The 20,523-nt window shown below is 38.8% G+C and overlaps 1 protein-coding gene across 1 annotated transcript in view; it reads left to right on the top strand.

Moving 5' to 3' along the window:
• The window catches only part of CHST9 (carbohydrate sulfotransferase 9), a gene marked incomplete at its 3' end in the record, with an annotated part of 245,314 nt that overhangs the window by 132,809 nt on the left and 91,982 nt on the right, over nt 1–20,523 (top strand). The window contains exon 4 of the mRNA XM_081263424.1: nt 7,120–7,161. Within this exon, the coding sequence (XP_081119550.1) occupies nt 7,120–7,161 (42 nt within the window). The remainder of the gene's footprint in view (nt 1–7,119; nt 7,162–20,523) is intronic.

Raw genomic sequence — 20,523 nt, 5'->3', positions numbered from 1 at the left:
CAGGTTACTAGCCTATGTCTCTTGATTGGTGAGTTTAGGCCATTAACATTTAAGGTTACAATTGAGATATGATTTGTACTTCCAGTCATGCTTCTTTATTTATTTATTTTAGTTTGGCTAGTTTTGCTTTTTGGTTATTTTCCTCCCCCTTTACTGAGATACCTCCTGCTGTTAGTTTTGGGCACTATTTTTCAATTCCTCTTCTTGTAGTGTTTTGCTCAAAATGCTTTGCAGAGCTGGTTTTCTTGCTGCGAATTCTTTTAGCTTTTGTTTATCGTGAAAGATTTTAATTTCATTGTCAAATTTGAAGCTCAGTTTTGCTGGATATAGTATTCTTGGTTGGAATCCATTATTTTTCAGCGTTTGAAATACATTATTCCAGGATCTTCTCGCTTTCAAAGTTTGTGATGAGAAATCGGTCGTTAACCTAATTGGTTTACCCCTGAATGTAATCTGCCTCTTTTCTCTCGTAGCTTTTAGTATTCTCTCCTTGTTCTGTACATTGGCTATCTTCATAATTATATGTCTTGGAGTTGGTCTATTATGGTTTTGAATGTTTGGGGTCCTGTAGGCTTCCAGGATTTGGCAATCCATTCCATCTTTCATCTCTGGGAAGTTTTCTAGAATTATTTCATTTAATATGCTGTCCATTCCTTTGGTTTGAATCTCTGTGCCTTCTTCTATCCCTATGACTCTCAGATTTGGTTTTTTTATGACATCCCATATCTCTTGAATAGATTGCTCGTGGGATTTAAGCATCTTTTCTGTGTTGACTATATTCTTTTCAAGTTGATAAACCTTGTCTTCATTATCTGATGTTCTGACTTCTACTTGATCAAGTCTATTTGTAATATTCTCGTTTGAGTTTTTAATTTGGTTTATAGTTTCCTGCAATTCTAGGATTATTGTTTGATTTTTTTTTTTAAGATCTCTATCTCCTGGTAGAGCTCGTTCTTTGCCATTTGAATTTGTTTGTTTAATTCATTTTCAAAATATACTTTTATTTCTTGGACTTGCTGTCTCATGTCTTCTCTAATATTCCTTTCCATTCGAGTTAGGTATGCCTTGAGTTCTTTCCCTATCCCTGTTTCTGATGTTTCTATGTCCTCCTGTAGAATTGAGTTGTCTTGCATTGTTTGTAATCCTTTTTTCCCTTGTTTTCTCATGTTGTCCACGTTACTTTCCAGCTCTTTTTGATTGTCGTGTTTCTGCTCTCTTCTATAGATTTGTTTTGTTTCTGTATTACTCTGATGTCTCTCCTTTGTGTTGTTAAACTATGCCTGCTAACGTGGATTCTGCTGGGAAGGAATTCCGACGTCTGAGCTTCAGTGACGACACTACTCTGCTATGACGGGCCCCAGTCTCCTTGCTGGGGTGCCATAATGGGGGGGTGTGACTGGACTGTCTCTGTTTGGTTTCAGCTCCCGGTCACGGCAGGTGGGCAGTCTCCAGCCACCCAGTATCACAGGTTGTGGGCAGGTGATCAGTCGCCAGCGGGTGGGCGTTCTCCTACCGCCCAGTTACGCGGGCAGTGGGCGAACTATCGCCGGCGGGCCTGCAGTTTACAGCTGCCCAGTCGCGAGGGCCTTGCCTCTAGTCTCCTGGTTTCTCCTGCTAGTCTTGGTTTCTCCTGTTTTGTTGTTGCAATCTGTCGGAGAGTGGCGGTGGATACTTCAGCTCTCCAAGATGGTGGCCGCTGGTTGCCTTAGTGGAGTGTCCCTTGTGGGGGATGGGGCTGTACCGCTTCCTTCCCCGTCTCCAATCCCGAACTCAGCCCGGGGGTCAGTGCAGGCTTGGCTGTTTTGTTGTTGCAATCTGTCTGAGAGTGGCGGTGGATACTTCAGCTCTCCAAGATGGTGGCCGCTGGTTGTCTTAGTGGAGTGTCCCTTCAGGATACAATTTTAGATGAGGGATTCTTTAAATCTCAACCACATGTACTGCCATATGATGGCAATAATAACTAAATCAGTGAAAAATAAACAGCTATTTCTAGAAGTGCACAAAACTGATGCTCCAGGTACAAACATTTTGAACAATTGAATGTAATTTGATTGAAGGGATAGTCATTTGAGATCTTAACCTTTTTATGAATTCCTTATGAAGCCACAGAAATCTCGATACCTTTCCAATTTTCTTCTCGAAGGAAATAACTTGGAAAATGCCAAGAAAAGAAACAGAAAGCATTTAACATAAGCTGAAATCATTAATACTTAATGGGAAAACATAAAAATCTACTGTGAGGCATTTTAAAACAGCTACTATAAAACCATTCCTTCCAGGAGACTAGGAAATTCTTCAAAACTAGGGCTTAAATAGTCTTACCCACAGAAGGACTTGACAGAAATAGAACAAGTAAAAAACCCAGGGATTAGGAAGAAGTAGATGGAGAGCAATTCAGATTACTTCATTTAATTGCTATTTGTCATCACAGATTTCCTGAAGCTTGGTAGCCCCATGGGACCACTGAGTCATAGGCTCTTCTGTTATATATATTGTCTGCTGATGAGGTGAGATGACCTTTCAGGAGTTCTTCAATTTCAAAACTATAAAAAAAAAAAAAACAGTTCTGTTGGCAATATCCGTAGACAAAATTTGTTTTCTGAAACCCCTTTTGTTTTGAACCAGTGAGGTATGAAGTCAAGAAATACTTGGGTTAACTCAAGGAAAACACGATTACAGGGCTTCCCTCTTGCAGATTTCTATGACAATCTCATCTCTTTCTGGGTTCTTCTGGTTTTGGTCTCTCTGTTCTCTTGCTGATTGATCTTCAGCTGTCCCAAGTCCCCTTTCGGGGCTCCAATATCACATATAACCCACTGCCGTCACCTCTGTTCTGAGGCATAATGGAATGGAGAAAAAGAATACTCAACTGGAGTCAAATTCTAGTTTCACCTCTAGTTTTGTAGCCTTGGGCAAAATACCTAAACTAATTCTCTTCTTCCTCTCTTCCACCTTAATTTTTTTTTCATATTTTAATGTTACCTAAATAAGTATCCACAAAATAACAAATACAATAGAAGTTCTTTTGCTGGTCTTAAGTTATTTGCCTGATAACGCCCTCCTCTCCTTTCTCCCAATGTAACCCATTGACTGAGACTTACATCTAGCTCAACATGGGGTGTCCCTGAGCCCACTGTGAGCTGGCCCCACCTTTGGAGAGATGTATGTGGACCAAGAACCCATTGTGTTTGTTCCCAGATCTGCTGTGCCAATTGTACTTGTTCATTTAGAAATTTAACCCAATTATAAATTATGTAAGCCAATGACATATGAGTATATAAAAGGGAATTTCTGTTTCTCTGAATTGGTTTTGAAAATTCTCTATTGAGTTGATTAGTAAAACCTATAGAATTAGATGTGAGTAAAATATTGGGGGGGAAAACCCTTTAATCTAATGGGATTCTGCTTTGTGCCTTCAAGTTGTCAATCCACTTTAATGTTAATGAAATTGGGAAATACAGGATGACGATTGTGAGTTTGGTTTATGTAAGGAAATGCAGACTGGAAACATGTAGCTTTATTACATGCACAGAAATCCTGGTAGTATTCCTATGGGATTCTTACAATATTAGATTAGATAAGGGTCACATAAAGCACTCAGTAGCATGTCTGGTATTTCATAAGCATTCAGAACCTGTTAGCTGTTATTGTGGCTATTATTGATTTAATAATTGTGCATCCAGGCAATTTTAAAAGAAGAGGGGGGAAAGTAAGGTTAGATCAAATCAATATTTCAAAAGAAAATATTGGGATGAACTTTTAAATTCAGCCACTAAAATATTGGACATCGAGAGGACTAGACTTCACAGTGATATTTTTGTTTTCTTTATTTTTACATCTAAATATCTGTGTGTAAAATCTAGAGGCTATTGATAATCAGATTGCTGCAAGATTTAGCTGGGAAAAAAAGTGATTAATTATTGAGGAACAGGCTTTGGCAATCCAAGTGTAATCCTGTTTCAATTTTAACAAATTGCAACATGGCCTTAGGAAGCTGTCTAACCTTTTCCTATTCTTTTTATTCTTTATTAGGGAAGGAGGATGATAAACCAGTTTTTTTTTTCCAGTGCTGGAGATCAAATCCAGAGCCTTATGCATGCTAGGCAAATATTGCTCTGAGCTACACTCCCAGCCCTAATAAACAACTTTATTAATTTATCATGTGGCCAGAAGAATTACTTCAATTTCTCCTAAGAAAAGTACATATGGTCCTATTTGTGTTCTCTTACTAGAGAGTGAGCTCTACCTGGCTCAGTGTACTATTCCAGATGCATGAAGCTCTCTGACCCTCAGGATAAGGATCAGTGAAATGCTATTTTTTTAAAAAAATTGATTTTCCATCAAAGCCCTAGACTTATTCACTTATTAGATTGTTTACGCCAAATTTCAACATGTGAAATGTGCTTCACCACAGAAAATGAAAATGACTCAGATTAAAGGGATAGAATGAAAGGAAAAGATCCTGTTTCAATGGATTGTGTGCACCCCTAAATAAGTAGTAATTCCATATTGGAACTTGTAAACACAATGTAAGAATGTGTGTACGAGATGCAATGTTTAAGCTCTTATTAATTTTAGCAGCTCTGGTCAAACCCAATTAATTTCTATTATGTAAAGCAAAGCCCCAATTCTGACACTGAAAGTCAGGTTCCCAGTTGTTCAGAGATGAACATTCACAGGTATTTAATTTATGATCACGTACCTAGTAAGTCAGTCCATACAACCATCCTATAGGTAGTTATTACCTTAAAATATAAATAGGAATAACAATGACTCAGAAGATACAGTGTGGACAAAGCCTTTGAAGGCTGTACACTCTATTAATATTTGGGGGAGTTGGGAGAGAATACCTCTCCTTAAAAGACAATTCATGAAAGCTCTCCTTCCCCTTTATCAGATCTTTAAAGTATTAGCTCTCTCAAATGTAATTTAATTCAACCTATATTTATGCATGACACTTACCTAGGTTTGGGAAAGTTATAAAGAGGAATAAAACTGGGTCATCCCTGTGTTCAATAAGTTTGCTATATAAAGTGGGAGACAGGCCTTTGACTAATGTACTTCAGTCTGTTACGTGTGGAGAGCCGAACTAGACCAGGAAAGAGTATTCAATACCTGTACATACTGTCATTATGATGTCCCAATGTCAGGTTTTCAGACACACTTAAGCAACTGGCAGTTGCATAGCCTTTATCTTTGAGATATAACCCAGAGGAGGAAAGCACCTGCCATGTCCACATTTTTTAAGGAAATTATTTGATCATTATAAGCCAGTACCTTAAAAGGGATACCTGATGAGAACAATCCATCATACAATCAATAAGCAACTTACCAAATATCATAAGAGATAAAGAAGCAAATGCATTTGACTTTATGAGTAGCTGATTTTTCAGCACCAATTTAATTTTCTTCCATGATTAAGTGATAGACCATATAAATAACAGATATAATCAGTTTCATGTGGAAGAAGATTTGAGGTTCTAGCCTAAACAATAGTCTTATCACTAAGCCAGGAAAGTGTGACCTTAATCATGCTGCTGTTACATGAGTGAACAGGTAAATAGAAAGTTGCAATTACATTAGAGTGGGTTGGAGCAGCGGATTACATATCAAGTTCCAGCCCGTGGGGATCAGTTGTACTGAAAGACCTATCATTTATTGATGAGCTATATAAATGACTTATAAATACCTTCATCTGAAATGCAGAAATTACTAAATCAAGTAGAACTGCTGAGACCTTATACGAGGCAATTCAGAACAATACAATTCAAAATGCACTTGGATGTATTTTCTTTTAATCATTCTAATAACAAAAAAAGCATTTCATTGATACAAGTATAACCTGATATATTTTTGCACAAATGAAATTTGGTAAAAACTGATTAAAAAGACAAGAGCCAAGAAAACTTTGCTCTCCATTAGGGTTATAAAAGCAATGCCATAAATGAATTGCACTGACAGTAGGTTATTTAAATGGAACAGGAAGGAAGTACAGAAAATTAATATTCCTACCATTGCTTAGGTCACACTACTCTTGAGTGCTTATTCAAATATTAACATGTTTCAAAAGACGTTTTTAAAAAGCATGCAAAGAACAAAACATAATACATATGTATTAAAGATGTTATATTTATATTTACATAGTATAGAATATGATATATGTTATGATTAAATATGTAAAATAGGATGTGGTATATAATATCATAGATATTATCATAGATTATGAATTCTATATTTATAATGTTATCTAAGGAAGAATTGGAATTGTGTACCTGAAAAAGCCAAACACTGCTTGTGTAATTACCTGCTTTCAGTTCCTTAGAATTGTTCTCAGTATAAGCAAAGGCCCTCCTCTCCCCATAGATGACTGACCAAAGAGAAATATAGTATGTTCTTTGGGCCATTTCATCTGGCAGAAGATGGTCCTCCTTAGGACCATCATTAGGATGAACAAAACTCTTGCACAGCTCTTAGTACAGAAGGAACTACCATTACTTCTGGACAATGTAATTATCCTTGGATTGCTTTCCCCAGAGCCCTGTTTTCTCCACCTGGATATTCTCTACTGTTTCAAGTCTTCCAAACTAAGGTATCCAGGATGGGCCACTGACCCCCCCGCCCCCCATCAGGGCTAGGAGAAATACATGGCATATCTACCCCAAGTATCAATGTTACCCAAAGACATGTATCCAAAGTATACAATTTCACACAAAGACTTCAAGTGGAAAATATAATTTGCATATTAACATACTAATACATTAATTGAGAAGAATGCTAAGAATAGAGGGAAATCATCTTCTGTGGGATGGCTATTTTCCAACTGCACCCATCGCAACTTCCCAAACTTTCCCAGGCGGAGAGCTCAGCCACAAAACTGTCATTTGCATGACAAAGTTTAAAGGTAGTGCCAGGTTTGCTAATAAGTGACTCCAAGACTGTCATTTCTTCCTTAGCCCAGAAACACAGAAAATGACATATTTAATTTCATGACCCTCTTCTTGCCCATGACTGTCCTTGTTACAATAAAATATTAGAGGTTTTGAGTCTTATTTGTTAGAAAGATTTGTAAATGTCTGGATGTGATGGTAACATATGAATTTTCTTTCTTTTCTTTTCCAGGATGGGACCCAATAAATTATTTGCAGCCTGCACCCAGAATCAGTGAGTAACCTCCTCATAATGTTTGAGACTTGGCTACTAACAGATTAGCAGAGCAGCAACTAGACTATCTTAAAACCTCAGCATTATGTCTAAGTGACTGTTCTGGTGTTGATTACCATCACCAGAAGGCACAACCCAGGTGGCTCTGTTGAAGTGTATAAAGTGTCAGAGAATGGGAAGAGAAGCAAGCAGACTATGACCCATGCCCTCAAGGAATTTATAAAGGAAACCAAAGCCTTCAAAGATAGATTTCTCTGATATCTAGCTTGATGAATAAGTAATATTTATCTTATTTGGAAAAGTTTACATTTTTATTTTGAAAGCATTTACCACTTCTGCCTGGAACACTGGACTATATTCTTTAGTTTCCAAGGTCCCTTCCTTTATAAATATAGTCAGACCTTCTTAACTCAGATGTTGTTAATTAACAATTTTTGAATCATTATTCTAGACTAAGTGGAAATATATTGTTGAATGGTCTGCAAAGAATGGTTATGCTGAGCACAATAGAGAGAACTCTTGATAACCCGTGTAAAAAGACTGCATTATTTTCATGGGTCTTCATATAGCGGTCTTTAGGCAAACACATTCAGCTATAAAATAAGGATCCATGTCATTAAGTAGATGTCTCCTTTAGATGGACTTTATTGGCAGATCATAGTATTGAAGGTAATAAAACTACATTGCTTTCAATAAATTCCAACTTCCTTAATTCAGTCTAGCTTTTCCTCCTTACCTTGCCAAACTCATTATTTCAATCAGATGAAGTTTACTATTGTGCAATTTGTGAATATACATATTTACCAATAGGAAATGATCCGTTCCTATTATTTCATTTGAAAATTAATAAATAGAAATTTTAGGTTTTAGGATGCCTTTCTGTAACATGAGTCATAGGATGATAGTAGTATATTTACTTTCTTTCACATGAAAAATGTTATACCATTCCATTTCCTTTTTTATAGTTTCATACAGTAGGTTTTTTAGTTTTGGTTTTGTTGTTGTTGTTGTTTTCACTTAAAACTCAATATTTTCACAAAGCAAGCAAGACCACTTTCCAGTACCACAGCAGATTTGAAGTGAGGAAAAAAATCAGACTATGTCCTCCTTAGAGCATGTTGAAAAACTGGAATGGTAACTGAGTCACCTTTCATTTCTTTATTCCTTTATTCATTCAACAAACACTAAGCCATGGGCCATGCTTATTGCAGTCTAGGGAAGTAATGATAAATAAAATCCTTTTCTTTGTATTCACCATGTTGGCAGCTTTTAAACTAAGAAAGAGATGGAGACAAATAATTTTCCCATATGATAAATGACATGTTATCCCAATAAGCAAAGTGCTTTGGGAACACAGAAACCACATCACTAAATCTGACTAGAAAAACTGGAGAAATATTCATAGTAGGTATAACACTTAGCTGAATGAATAGAATTCCTACAAGTAGAGAAAGGAAGGAAAGCTTTGCAAGCAAAAGAAGAGAGACGTAGAGGAGCATAGAAAGCTCTAGAAAAATAGAGCATAGTGGGAGTTAGTAGTGCAGAGCTACAGGGTGGGAGTGGTGTATGGTATGTGAAAAGCATATGATCAAGAAAAGATGCTTTTGAAGGGTTTCAAAATGACCCCTGGAGTTCAGAGAGAAAGACTGGAGAGTCATCTGCACAAAGTTGAAACGTAAAGACATGGGAATAAATGAGACCACTCGAGAGAACTTTCAGGAACACGGTATAAGACAAGTTTCTTTCTGAGACAGAAGGAAAAGGGGGATTTAAAAAAAATAGATAAACTTGAAGTTGAATGCAAAGAAATCTCAGGAAGTTTATGTCTGAGAGCTTTTCTTTCCTACTGTCTGGAAAAGCGTGGGATATGGAACTGGAGGACACTACTTTGAAAACCAATTTAGCCACCCACAAGCCATGGGATGTGGGCAGGTCATACAATCTCTCCAGATGTCAATGCATGCATAAAATGGATGCAATGATAACAATGAATTAATGAGTTGGAGAACTTTATAATCATGTGAAGGTACTTCATAAACTATAAAACACTATGCTGAGAGGCAGCCAGAGTGGCCAGAACACTGCTGGGTTACCTGGCTGAACTCTTGTGTATCTAACAGGGATAACAGTGCATAGATTACAGAGGTGGCTGAGAGCAGGAAAGAGGTATGTATGTCCTGGGTGTGCACATAGGGGCTTCAGGACTGTTATCCTCTGTGAGTTATGTCCTGTGACTGTTATCTATGCTCCTCCACATCTCTCTGCTTTTGCTTGTACTGCTGGAAAAGCTTTCCTTCCTTTCTCTACTTGTGGGAATTCTATTCATTCAGCTAAGCTTGCCCCAGGATACCTCCACATCCATCCCCACTGTTTCTGGAGAAAGAGGGGAAAAAATCACAATGAGAAAAGAAAATAAGAAGGGGATATGTATAAATGTTTTTAAAGCAGAATGGAGATCCCATTTTTAAAACATGACTTTGCATATAGGGCCATACCTATATGCAGCCACATGGATAATTGGATAATCTGGGGTTGGAGGAAATCAAACAGGTACCCTAGTGGCTAAGGGATAATGCTTTTGAAAGGGAAATTGGAAATGTTGGTCAATGCAGATCTCAGAAATTTAGAGGCCTTATACTCAAGGGTTGGTGACCTGTCCTCAACTCTGTTTTGGCTGAATGATGCCTTTTCTGTTCAACATCAATAGCCTGTGATCCTAAGATTCTTGTCATTGTCCAAAAAAGTGAGTGGCTTACTCTAAAGGTAGAGTTTCCAAATGTCCCCATGTTCACATGTTCTCAACTATCAGCTGAACTCCAGCCACAGGCCTACTTCTCAGAGTAGGTCAGTGGTTGGCAAGACCCCTGCCTGGCCTTCCTCTCTTCCCACAGCCCACCCTTGTCTCACAGTCCTGATCTCAACCTCCCCTTGCACTTGAACTTGAGTTCTCTAGCACGATGGTTTTCCCATCTTCTCTGGAATAGAAAAGCACAATTTGAGACAAGTTCACCTGCCACTTGCTCCTCAGGCCTTCACACCAATTCTAAACCTCAGCATAGGATTTGCAGGTTGCAATATGCAGAACTACACAGCCTCCCACGCTTGGACAAGGGTTATCTCACCAGCCACTAGGAAAATGTCCTGTGTCCTCTTAAAATGCTTAGTGAGCCTTGGGGATCCCAAGCAAGAGCTGCCAAGATCTGTCTTGATAGTTACTAAACTTTCCTCAGAGGGAAATTTAAATTGCTAGGGCTCTCATCCTTCATTTGCCAAATGGCAGTAATAAAGAAAATATAGGCTAAATCTTGCACGTTATTGACTGCTATTTTAATTAATGTAAAACATATTCCTCATTTGGGAACATGGTTGACTCATTCCGTCAGTGATTATTCATGAAAGATGAATGCAAGGTGCTAGCAACCATTCAAGATCTTTGAAGAAAATGAATACGAGCATCTTCTATGAATAATATTTGCAACATTAGGAAAAACCTGTCAAATCCAAACGAAATTCTAGGTTTCTGTGAAACCATGACTCCAGAGATTAATTAGAAGTTGGGAGAGCCCAGAGCTTTGTCTTCTGTCTCCTTCCTCTTCCAGTCAACTCTTCTCTTTTGTCTCAACCTGAGTCACATGAAATTCACCTCCAGGCTCCCTGCTTCCTGTACATTCCTTCAGTTGACTGGAGTGACCTGTTCGTGTGTAGCTTGCCCCAAGACACCTCAACATCCACTCCCCACATGTGGGATTTCTCTACAAAATGAGCCACACACAGTGCAGATACATCTCTGCCTTCCCCAAGGAAGGACCCATTGATGCATTGCCTCCTATGGTGCAGACAGGGTGTTTTCCCTCCATCCCATAAATGCCTATCAGTCTTCTTTTGAATGTGCTTTTGAATCACCCATCTCTTGCCAGCCAGACCCCAATGGCCCCTGAAATTACCATCTCACCCCTGCCTGCTTTCTATTGAAGAAGCAGCTCATCTCCTCCTGAAAGCCCACACAGAGGTGGACATCTCTTCGTTTTATTTCTTTGTTCAACCACATTTTACTTCTCTTTCTTCTTTAATCAGCATGCCTTCCATTTCTGGGTTCTTCATATATTTTCTTCTTTACTCACACCTTCTTTCTACCCTTCATTTATCTCTCAGGTCTTACTGACCCTGGGGATTATCTTCTGTCACTTTTCCATGTAGTTGGAAGAAATAAGACATGTCCATTCAGTGGCAAACTAAAAATGAGGACTACGGTGGCATTTCTGTTACATTTTTCTCATTGTTCTTTAAAAAATCCTCTGCTAGGTAGGGAAACGGCTTTATTTGGCTTTATTTGGCAATCCCATGAGTCTCTGACAGCAAGAAAACCGCCCAGACTGTAACATTTCAGATTTGGGGAATCTTGAGAAAATGTTGTAGGCAGAATCTAAAACTTGAATTTTGTACTCTAGGTTCTATGCTTCCCTAGGATAAAGAGTAGGGGGGGGAAATGTCTTCTATTTAATGAACAGAGAGTAATTCAGAATCATTTTCTTAGGGCTAATGAACTTAGAAATGTTCTTTGAAATTTCAGGAAGAAAATCTTCTAGCAAGGTTTATGTACCAGCCAAAGGATACACATATTCAAGGGGAATACCATTTTATATCTTGATAGCAGACTGTACTCTGCCAAAGGAGAAGCCTACTTTGTGCACAAGGGGTGGGAGACTTTAAGGAAAGACACACCCCTCTCGAGCTATAACAGATGGTCTCATTCAGAGTTGCTGCGCTTGTGCCTTAGATAAGCTTAGCGTTAACTAGGAGCCTCCTCCTGGGCACAGTTCCTGGAAGGGACAGTATCTACTGGTACTCAGTGTTCTTGGTGCTGATTGAACTCAAACAGAAGGAAGGAAGCACAGCTGATAGTGATGAGTGCCACAGGTTGTAGAGGTGTATGGCCTAGACCTGAGTCCATATTCCATCTCGCAAAAAGAAGCTGAGGTGCTAGAATCCGGGTTGGGTTGTTTTAAAGCTCGCAGGTAAAGAGGGCAGTTACCCATCCCGTTGTATTGATCGCCAGTCCCCGGGCAGCCCCACTGTTCCATCCACATACGCCATAGGGCATGTTTCCCATTGTCAGCCCGAACATCCTTCTCTGTAAATCCAGGATTATCAAAACTGGTAGGAAGGGATAGTTAGACTTTTCTACAGCCTTCCTGAGCTTATGTGAGAATTAAGCCTTACAAATCTTGTAAGATTGGATGAACATGATATTTTTTTAAATGAAGCCTCAACCTTAAGATTCGTGGCCTAAAGATTTCAGCTGACAAGTCCCAGAGCTGCAGAGGAACAGGAGTCCGTCCTCCTTGATGGCCTCCCCCCCCCCCACCCCAGGACCACTGCAGCTATTCACACAGCTGTAAATTCTGCACAAATGGATGCTGTCATTCTCCTATCCAGAACAATAAACCACGGAGTTGTTAGGGTCTTTCTTCTTTTGTAGGGGAAGGGGTTGTACATTTTTATTCTTGTATGGAAATAATTAACAAAGAAAATGTGGCACCCCACAGTTAATTTGGCTGTTCTTTTAAATGTTTTCCTGGTACCTGAATTATACAGACATATTATTTTAATAAGCTGATCTGCAAGTGTTTTTCCCCTTCTCATTGAGGTTCGAAGTAATCTAGAGGGTCAAGGTTTCCAATCTTTTTCTCTTTCATTAAAATGATCTGTCATTTCCATTGTGGCTACACCCAAAAGTCAATTTTTTTTCCGTTTTGTTAAAGTGCCCTATAGAGTAATTCAGTGGTGATAAAGATGGAATTCTTCTCAAAGTGTAACTACTCCCCTTGCTGGAATAAAGTGGCAATGACATTCATCTTTGGAAATTGAATCCTATGCAGGGCAAGGCTTTTTTTTACTTTTTTTTTTTTTTTTGGTTTTTTTTTTTTTTGTAACTCTTTGTTCTTGAACATAACACTAAATTGAGACAGTTTAATGAGACTGGATACATTCATCTTATCATCATTGTACTTTGTATATCAGGTAGACTAAATTTATGGTACTGCATGAGATATTTTTTAAGGTTTCTCATGCCTAGAAAGTAAGAAAATATGGTCTGGGCCTGTAGCTCAGTGGCAGAGTGCTTGTCTAGCATGCATGAGGCACTGGGTTTGATCCTCAGTACCACATAAAAATAAACAAATAAATAAAGGCATGTTGTCCATCTACAACTACAAAAAAAAATTTAAAAGAAAGTAAGAAAATATTACCAATGGTGTTCAATGATGAAATTCTTTTATAAATAATAGAATTTCTTAATTTGTTAATTGAGGTACAATTTATACACAATAAAATGCACAAATCTTCATTCAGTGTTCAATCCAATGAGTTTTGATAATTGTATATATCTATATGATAGCCATCCAAACTAAGGAGTTGACTCTTACACACTAAATAGTTCTCTTATCTCCCTTTCCAGTCAATTCCAATCCCAGACCCACTACCTTTCTTCCTCTATACCCCTCATCTTCTCACTGGCTAGACACTTTCTTATTTCTGTCCCTGTAGTTTATTTTGGCTTATTCTGATTCTCGAACATCATATCAATGAAGCCAGATAGCACATGTTTTATAAGAGCTTCTTTCACATGTTATAATATTTTTAAAATTACTGCACATATCTTTAGTTCATTCCTTTTTATTGCAGCATAATATTCTATTGCATGGCTATGTTATTGCATTGTCTATAGTTATTTACTGATTATTTTTGTCTTTGGCATTTGAGTTGTTCCTAGTGCAGGGCTATTATGAATAAGACCATATCCACATTTTTGTACACTTTTGTTTATAAATATGATTTCATTTCTGTTGGATAAATGCCAAGAACTGAAATTGCTAGATGAAGGTTAATGTTTAACTATGTAAGAAACTGCCCAACCACTCACCAGCAGCACTGAAAGTTCCATAAGTGCTTCATCCACACTGACAATGGATATAAAATCGTACCCTGTATGATTTCAATTTGCATATCTCCAAGGCTGTTGGTTCACCTTTTTGTGTGCTTATTGCCCATTTGTATACCTTCCTCAGTGCAAAGTCTATTCAAGTTTCCTCTCATTTTTGTTGAAAACAAAACAAAAAATATAGATCAATTGTCTAGTGTTGATGTTAAGAGTTCTTACATTCTGGATGTAAGCATTTTGTCAGATACATTCATTGTAAATATTTCAGTTTGTGGTTTGACTAGTCACTTCATCAAAGTCCCTCTCCATAAGCAGAAAGTTTAATTTGGATAGAAAACAATGAATTTTTTCTCTCTTTGGTGGTTCATGTCTTTTAGTGTCCAAAGAAATCTTTGTCTGCCCCTGGGTTGTGAAGATATTCTGCTACTGAAAACGTGGTGACAGGAACTTTTTAAAATTGGCAATAAAAATGAGGACAGTTCGCAGTCAAAGAGGCATGTTTATAATAGCTAAAGCACAGGACTGCTTCTATTCTTTTCTAAATTTGTGATTACTTCTTAATTTACGGATGTCTTTTTAACTCATCCCCCTTTCATCAAAGAAATAGAAGGTAGTGATAGAAACTTACATGTTTGGGGAACTGTCTCGCTTAAAGCACTTGGGAAGCTCAGCGTGAGGTTTGAATGCCCTATGTATGATAATGACTTTAGATAATGATCTTTATGTCACAAGTGATTTTACAGCACTATTCATTGTCCTTCAGCAATGACCTCAATTCCAGGGAGACAGAGCAGGCTATTTGTATCCTTTATCCTCACCTTTGCAGCAAGAGAATGATAGCAAATTATCAAATAGCTTAATAATATCTCTTATTGCACAAATATGTGAAATCATTAATACCTTAAAATATAAACTCTCAAATGTATTTATATATATGCACACACACATATCTCCCTATCTATATAGATAAAGATATAGACATAGATATATATATATATAGAGAGAGAGAGAGAGAAAGAGATAAAAACAGATACAAACGTATATAAAAGAACCTCATCACCTTCATTAAATTGATGCTCTAACATCACCAGAGCTTAGAAAAGCTCTAACAAGCCAGGCACAATGGCACAAGCCAGTAATACAAGAGGCTCAGGAGGCTGAGGCAGGAGGATCATGAGTTCAAAGCCAACCTCAGCAAAAGCAAGGCACTAAGCAACTCAGTGAGACCCTGTCTCTAAATAAAATACAAAATAGGGCTGGGAATGTGCCTCAATGGCCAAGTGCCCCTGAGCTCAATCTGTAATTACCACCCCCCCCCAAAAAAAAAGCTCTAAACAGAATTTATCCTTTTATCTATTGTTTATTGACCTATACTGTGTGCTAGATACTGGATACAGGGTTGCAAACAAACGACCAGGTGCGTGACCTCTGGGGGCTTACAGTCTAATGGGAAAAGAGTTTGTCAAATAACAAAGGAAATGTTATAGATTCCATTAGATGCTCTGCAGGAATACTGCAGGGTGCTGTAAAGACAGTACATAGAAGACCTGTTTCAGGGAGGTCTGCCTGAGCCCGTGGCAGAATCAGAGACTTGGACTGAGGGGCACCCAGCCAGGCAACAGGTGGAAAAGCGCACTCAGTGCAGAAAGAGCAACCATGACGAGATCCTTAGATAGGCAAGAGCCAGCGTGTTCCAGGGCAAGATGACAGGGTGCAGTGAGTGGACGAAAGACAGGTCAAGCCAGATAGGAGGAGGCAACATCAAGATCACCGTAGGCCCTGGTCAGCCATGCCCAGGAGGGATGTTGGCAAAGATCATCCTGCTTTGGGGAGTTCCTAAGAAAATCCCACATTCTTTACAAAAGAAGTATGAAGTGTTCATACAGCTAGAAGGGGTATTTTATACTCATTCAGAGGCCCCGAAAAACAGCTTGCAAGTATGAGTGGTGATGGATAGCACTTCACCTAGACGGTCGGGGTCACCTGCTGGTGTTCATTGAATAGACAAAAGGTCCACAGAAGTGTGAGGCAGAGAGAGGGATGCTGACCAAATCCCATTAGGGACATGAGCTGGATGTTGAAGAAGGCTTTAGAAGGCCAGAGACCAGATGATTAGGAAGATGCAGAGTCTTAAAATCATGTCCAGGACTTAGAATAAGACCATGGGTGGGACACCAAATCTCACAGCCAGTTATTATTACTCCCTTCTAAGGCAGGTAATGTGGACTGGAGAGAATCAGGGAACTGCACCAAAAAAAAATGGCTTTAAAAGGAGTCCATATAATTGTGCAGTTAGAAAGGAAAGGAAGGCAAGAAAGCAAGAATACTTGAGTGTCGTCCTCTACCCCGTTGGTCAGGTTTAATAAACATTTGAGGCTTTCCTAGTCTATTGGAGTACAGGAGCCCCTACAAGATCCTCTCTGCAATTTGAATTTTTTCCAGTCATTATAATCTGGCTATATGGAAGGGTAGACAAGTTATGCTAGCAGGTATCCCTTCCTTGGATCTTAAGAGAGACAGACGTGTGACTGGGAGCTACCAACAAGGCTGTGGTCAGACAACTGAATGCACCAGGGCCAGTGTCCCCTCCTTGATCCAATACCTTACTGGGGCCAGGTAGCAAGTGCCTATCTTCCCCCTCTCTAGTCAGCATCTACTACCAAGAGCACATGGCACAACCCTCTCTAGTGATCAGCCAAACCTGGGAAAAGAAAAGGTGTGGGCCCTTGACCCTGGAGAGGCTGGAGCCTTTAGAGAAAACTGCATCAGGGTAACAGAACATGGGCATGCAGTGCCAGGATGGTAAGCCAGCAGCAGGGCCAGCATGCACTGGCTACAACATGCCCCAGCGAGAACGTCAGAGACTTTTGACATTTTTTAGCTTTTCTATTCAGTCGGATATTTGAAAATGCCAAAACAACAACAACAAACTAGTTTTGGGAAGAGGATCAAAAATGAATACTCAAGATTATTAATTTCATAAGTGGGAGTCAAAAAACTCAATGTAGAGATGGACAAGTAAGAGATGGACAGAGTCTCAGTGATACTGTGGGCATTGATGAAAAAGAAGAAAAATGAAAATTAGACAGGCATTAAAAGAATGGCAAACACTAGCTGGGCACAGTGGTGCACACCTGTAATCCCAGCGGCTCAGGAGGCTGAGGCAGGAGGATCAAGAGTTCAAAGCCAGCCTCAGCAATGGCAAGGTGCTAAGCAACTCAGTCCCAAAGAGACTAGGCATGGAGTGTGGGTACAGCCCGAGGCTATAGGGCCTCAAACCTTACCCTCTTTCCATTCCACGTACCCTGTCTCTGTCTTGATAGAACATCAGATCATTCCAGGTGACCCTAGATGATGTCCATCTTGATTACACCAGCAAACTTCTAGTCATGTAGTACAAAAACACAGAGAGAGGTGGACATGCTTCTCCATAGGTCATGAAAATTGTAATAGTATGAAAGCAGTCAGTTGGTAGAAAGTATGAAAGTGAGACCCTATCTCTAGATAAAAACCAAAATAGGGCTGGGGATGTGGCTCAGTGGTTGAATGCCCCTAAATTCAATCCCTGGTACACCCCACTCCAAAAAAAATGCAAGCACTAGATAAGCAAATAATAAGCAAATATAAATAAATGTTAAGACAAATCTAGTAAAATGTATTGTTAACAATGTTGATTACACGAAATCTAATAGATGTAAACCAGAAAAAGTTTTCCCTACTAGTCTTTATAATGTATATGCAAAAAAATTTTAAATCAACCATTATTTGTTTAAAAACTTTTGTTTAAAAAAATGGACTCTATTTCTCCCAAAAATCATCTAGCTCTTGATTTACTGCTTTTGAAATCCAGAGGTAACTCTAGAGATAAACTCAGACGTTTGGTAACAGGGAAGACTGGGAGTCTCTTTTACAATGCTATATATATTTTTGTTGAGTTGGTTGCAAAAACATTAGTTTTAACAGATCTGTGATTCTTTAAAAAGGTTTTCCATTCATTGTATTAGATATTTTTTCCATACCTCCTGAGGCTAAATTTTGCTAGTTGATATCACCATGGAATTGGAACATAAGAGCATAGAACTAATTTCCTCATTTGACTTTTAAATTAGTTTGTGTGTGTGTGTGTGTGTGTGTGAACTAAAATTGAAATGTTTCGATTATGAATAATGCCAAGATGAACTGGTACACTCCATTGACTTTAATGAAGTGCACATGTTCTTGCAGGCTTATGAATGACAGCCTGGTTGCCGAGTTCTTGAATCTTAATATTTAATATTTGCTGTATGCACATATTTTATTTATGATAATACCATAATTATAGCTCTTTAATTTTATGAACACAATTGAACTTATAATTTTTTTCATCAATTTTTCTAAGGGATTGACATTACTAAGGGTGTGCCCAACCTATTTTTACATAAAAAAGTTGACAACCAATTTAGTATATTCAAATCAGCTAAGATATTCTACATGACTTATTTGAAAGGCACAGTGCCAAGAGATTAATTTTCAAGGAATAAACAGATCATCATTTAAAGTCATCTAGATCTTTAAAGTTTCAATTCTTGGTAACCATAATTTTAAGATGAAATTTGGGTCTTTGATGATCATAGTAAAAAGTATAGAATAAGTCAAATATTAAACAATAACTACTGTTGATATATGTAAAAAAGAGAAGCAATTGGGAAAGTTTGAATAATGATATTAATTGCACAGTTCTTTGAGGAAGGATTCTTGCTAATTTTTATAACCAAGGAGTCAAACCACCCTTAATAGTTTTTAGAAGAGTAAAACGTGCTCAGATAATTTTAAGTATATTTAAACTTCATGTCATATATCAAGGTCTCAGGCTCAAGCTATGTTTTTCCTTGTTTTATTATTTTTGGTTAATTTTTTCATGCCAAACTACTAACCAAAGTATAAGAGAATATTTAAATTAACAACTCTTCACTCAGTATAAAGAGGGTAAATTACTTGATTCATGAATGTAGCAATGTTGTATGTTAAAGAGATTTGAACTGAACAATGTATTCAGTCCATGTAACATACTCTGAAAATTAGCTATTACGGTTACATGCACACACTCAGCAAACGTTATGCGCTGCATAAATTCAGGGAATGAGAAATTAGGAACACCACCTTACTTGCTACTATTGGTACACTGCATGTGTCAAGAAAGATCTTACTAGTTGAATCATACAATCCTTTATTTCATAAATGATGGAGTTTAGGTGGCCCTATCCAAGCTCATATCTACTTGAAAGAATTAGGTCTAGAAGCCAACACTCCAGTACCGTGGCTTGACCTGTATGTGACACAGGTAACATTCATATTCCAGGTGTGTCTCATGGTCACGTGACCTAATTTAATGTCCAGGTTCATAGTCAGCAATGCTTTGACATAGACCAGTATCTAGTGGAAGGGCTTGCTTAGGCTGAGGTACAACCAGATACATGTGGGCCTGGACACCAAGACAGGGGGAACTTGGCCCTCTTTATAGTGTTGCCCTTATGAAGGACAAAGGCAAGGGCAGCCTTGTCAGTAGAAGGAAATCCACTCTTAAGACTCGAAGTACAGGAGGCTTCGGGGAAATACCAGCTGCTAGCACTTGGTGGCCCTGTGGGAATTTGGATCCTTGAAATGCTGACACTCCTGATGAGAAACCATGAGTCTATCTCTCCACCCACCTGTCATCCCACAGGGACCCCAGTGAGCGCATTCACTCTAGCCTTCCAGTCTGCTCACAGATAAAAGTTTGGAAACTTTTAAATAAGAGAAATAAACACAAGGGGTGTCCCAGGTTTACTTCTAGACTCTTCTCTTGAAGGATCTCCCGTTTTCCATTTCTACCCTCTCTCTTGGGCCGGCTGTTTATTTCTTCTGGTGTGATTTCCTAATTGTAGCCACTACTAATCTGCTAATTACTCTGCTGATTCTTATCCAGCCCTCCCACACAAATGATCCCCAGTTTTGTTCCTGTCCTGTTCTTTCCTAGGCTGAGAAAGGCCCTCAAAGCTTTCATCATGGGGACCCGGCTTTCCAGTTCTGACTGGGCTCCATCCCCTCCCACCCACACCAGGTTTCTCTGGGCCTGGTGCTCAGGCCATGGCCTGCCTGACTCAGCATTTTTGGAAACATGTCTGGGCTACCCCCAAAGAGCACCCTCGGCTCTGCTGAAACAATTCTGCATTCTCCAAGGTAAAGTGAAGTCCCACCTGTTCAGTGGCAGGTTTCCCTGAAGCTGTTCTGGTTGATGCAGTTGAAGCTGGACTTGCATTTGTCTGTATTCTTACTACATTAGTTGTTAAGTGCTGAATCACCTGGATTTTAATTGCTCTCTGATTGTTCAACTTCCCAGGTGAGACAAAGAACTGTACTGTGACTCTGTGGTAATATTCCCTGCCCTTCCCACAGCCCAGGCT

The sequence above is a fragment of the Spermophilus citellus genome (assembly GCF_964194105.1).
Source record: "Spermophilus citellus genome assembly, chromosome: 12".
Classification (NCBI taxonomy): domain Eukaryota; kingdom Metazoa; phylum Chordata; class Mammalia; order Rodentia; family Sciuridae; genus Spermophilus; species Spermophilus citellus.
Note: the sequence above shows the minus strand (reverse complement) of the source record. Positions and strands in the feature narration are given on the sequence as shown.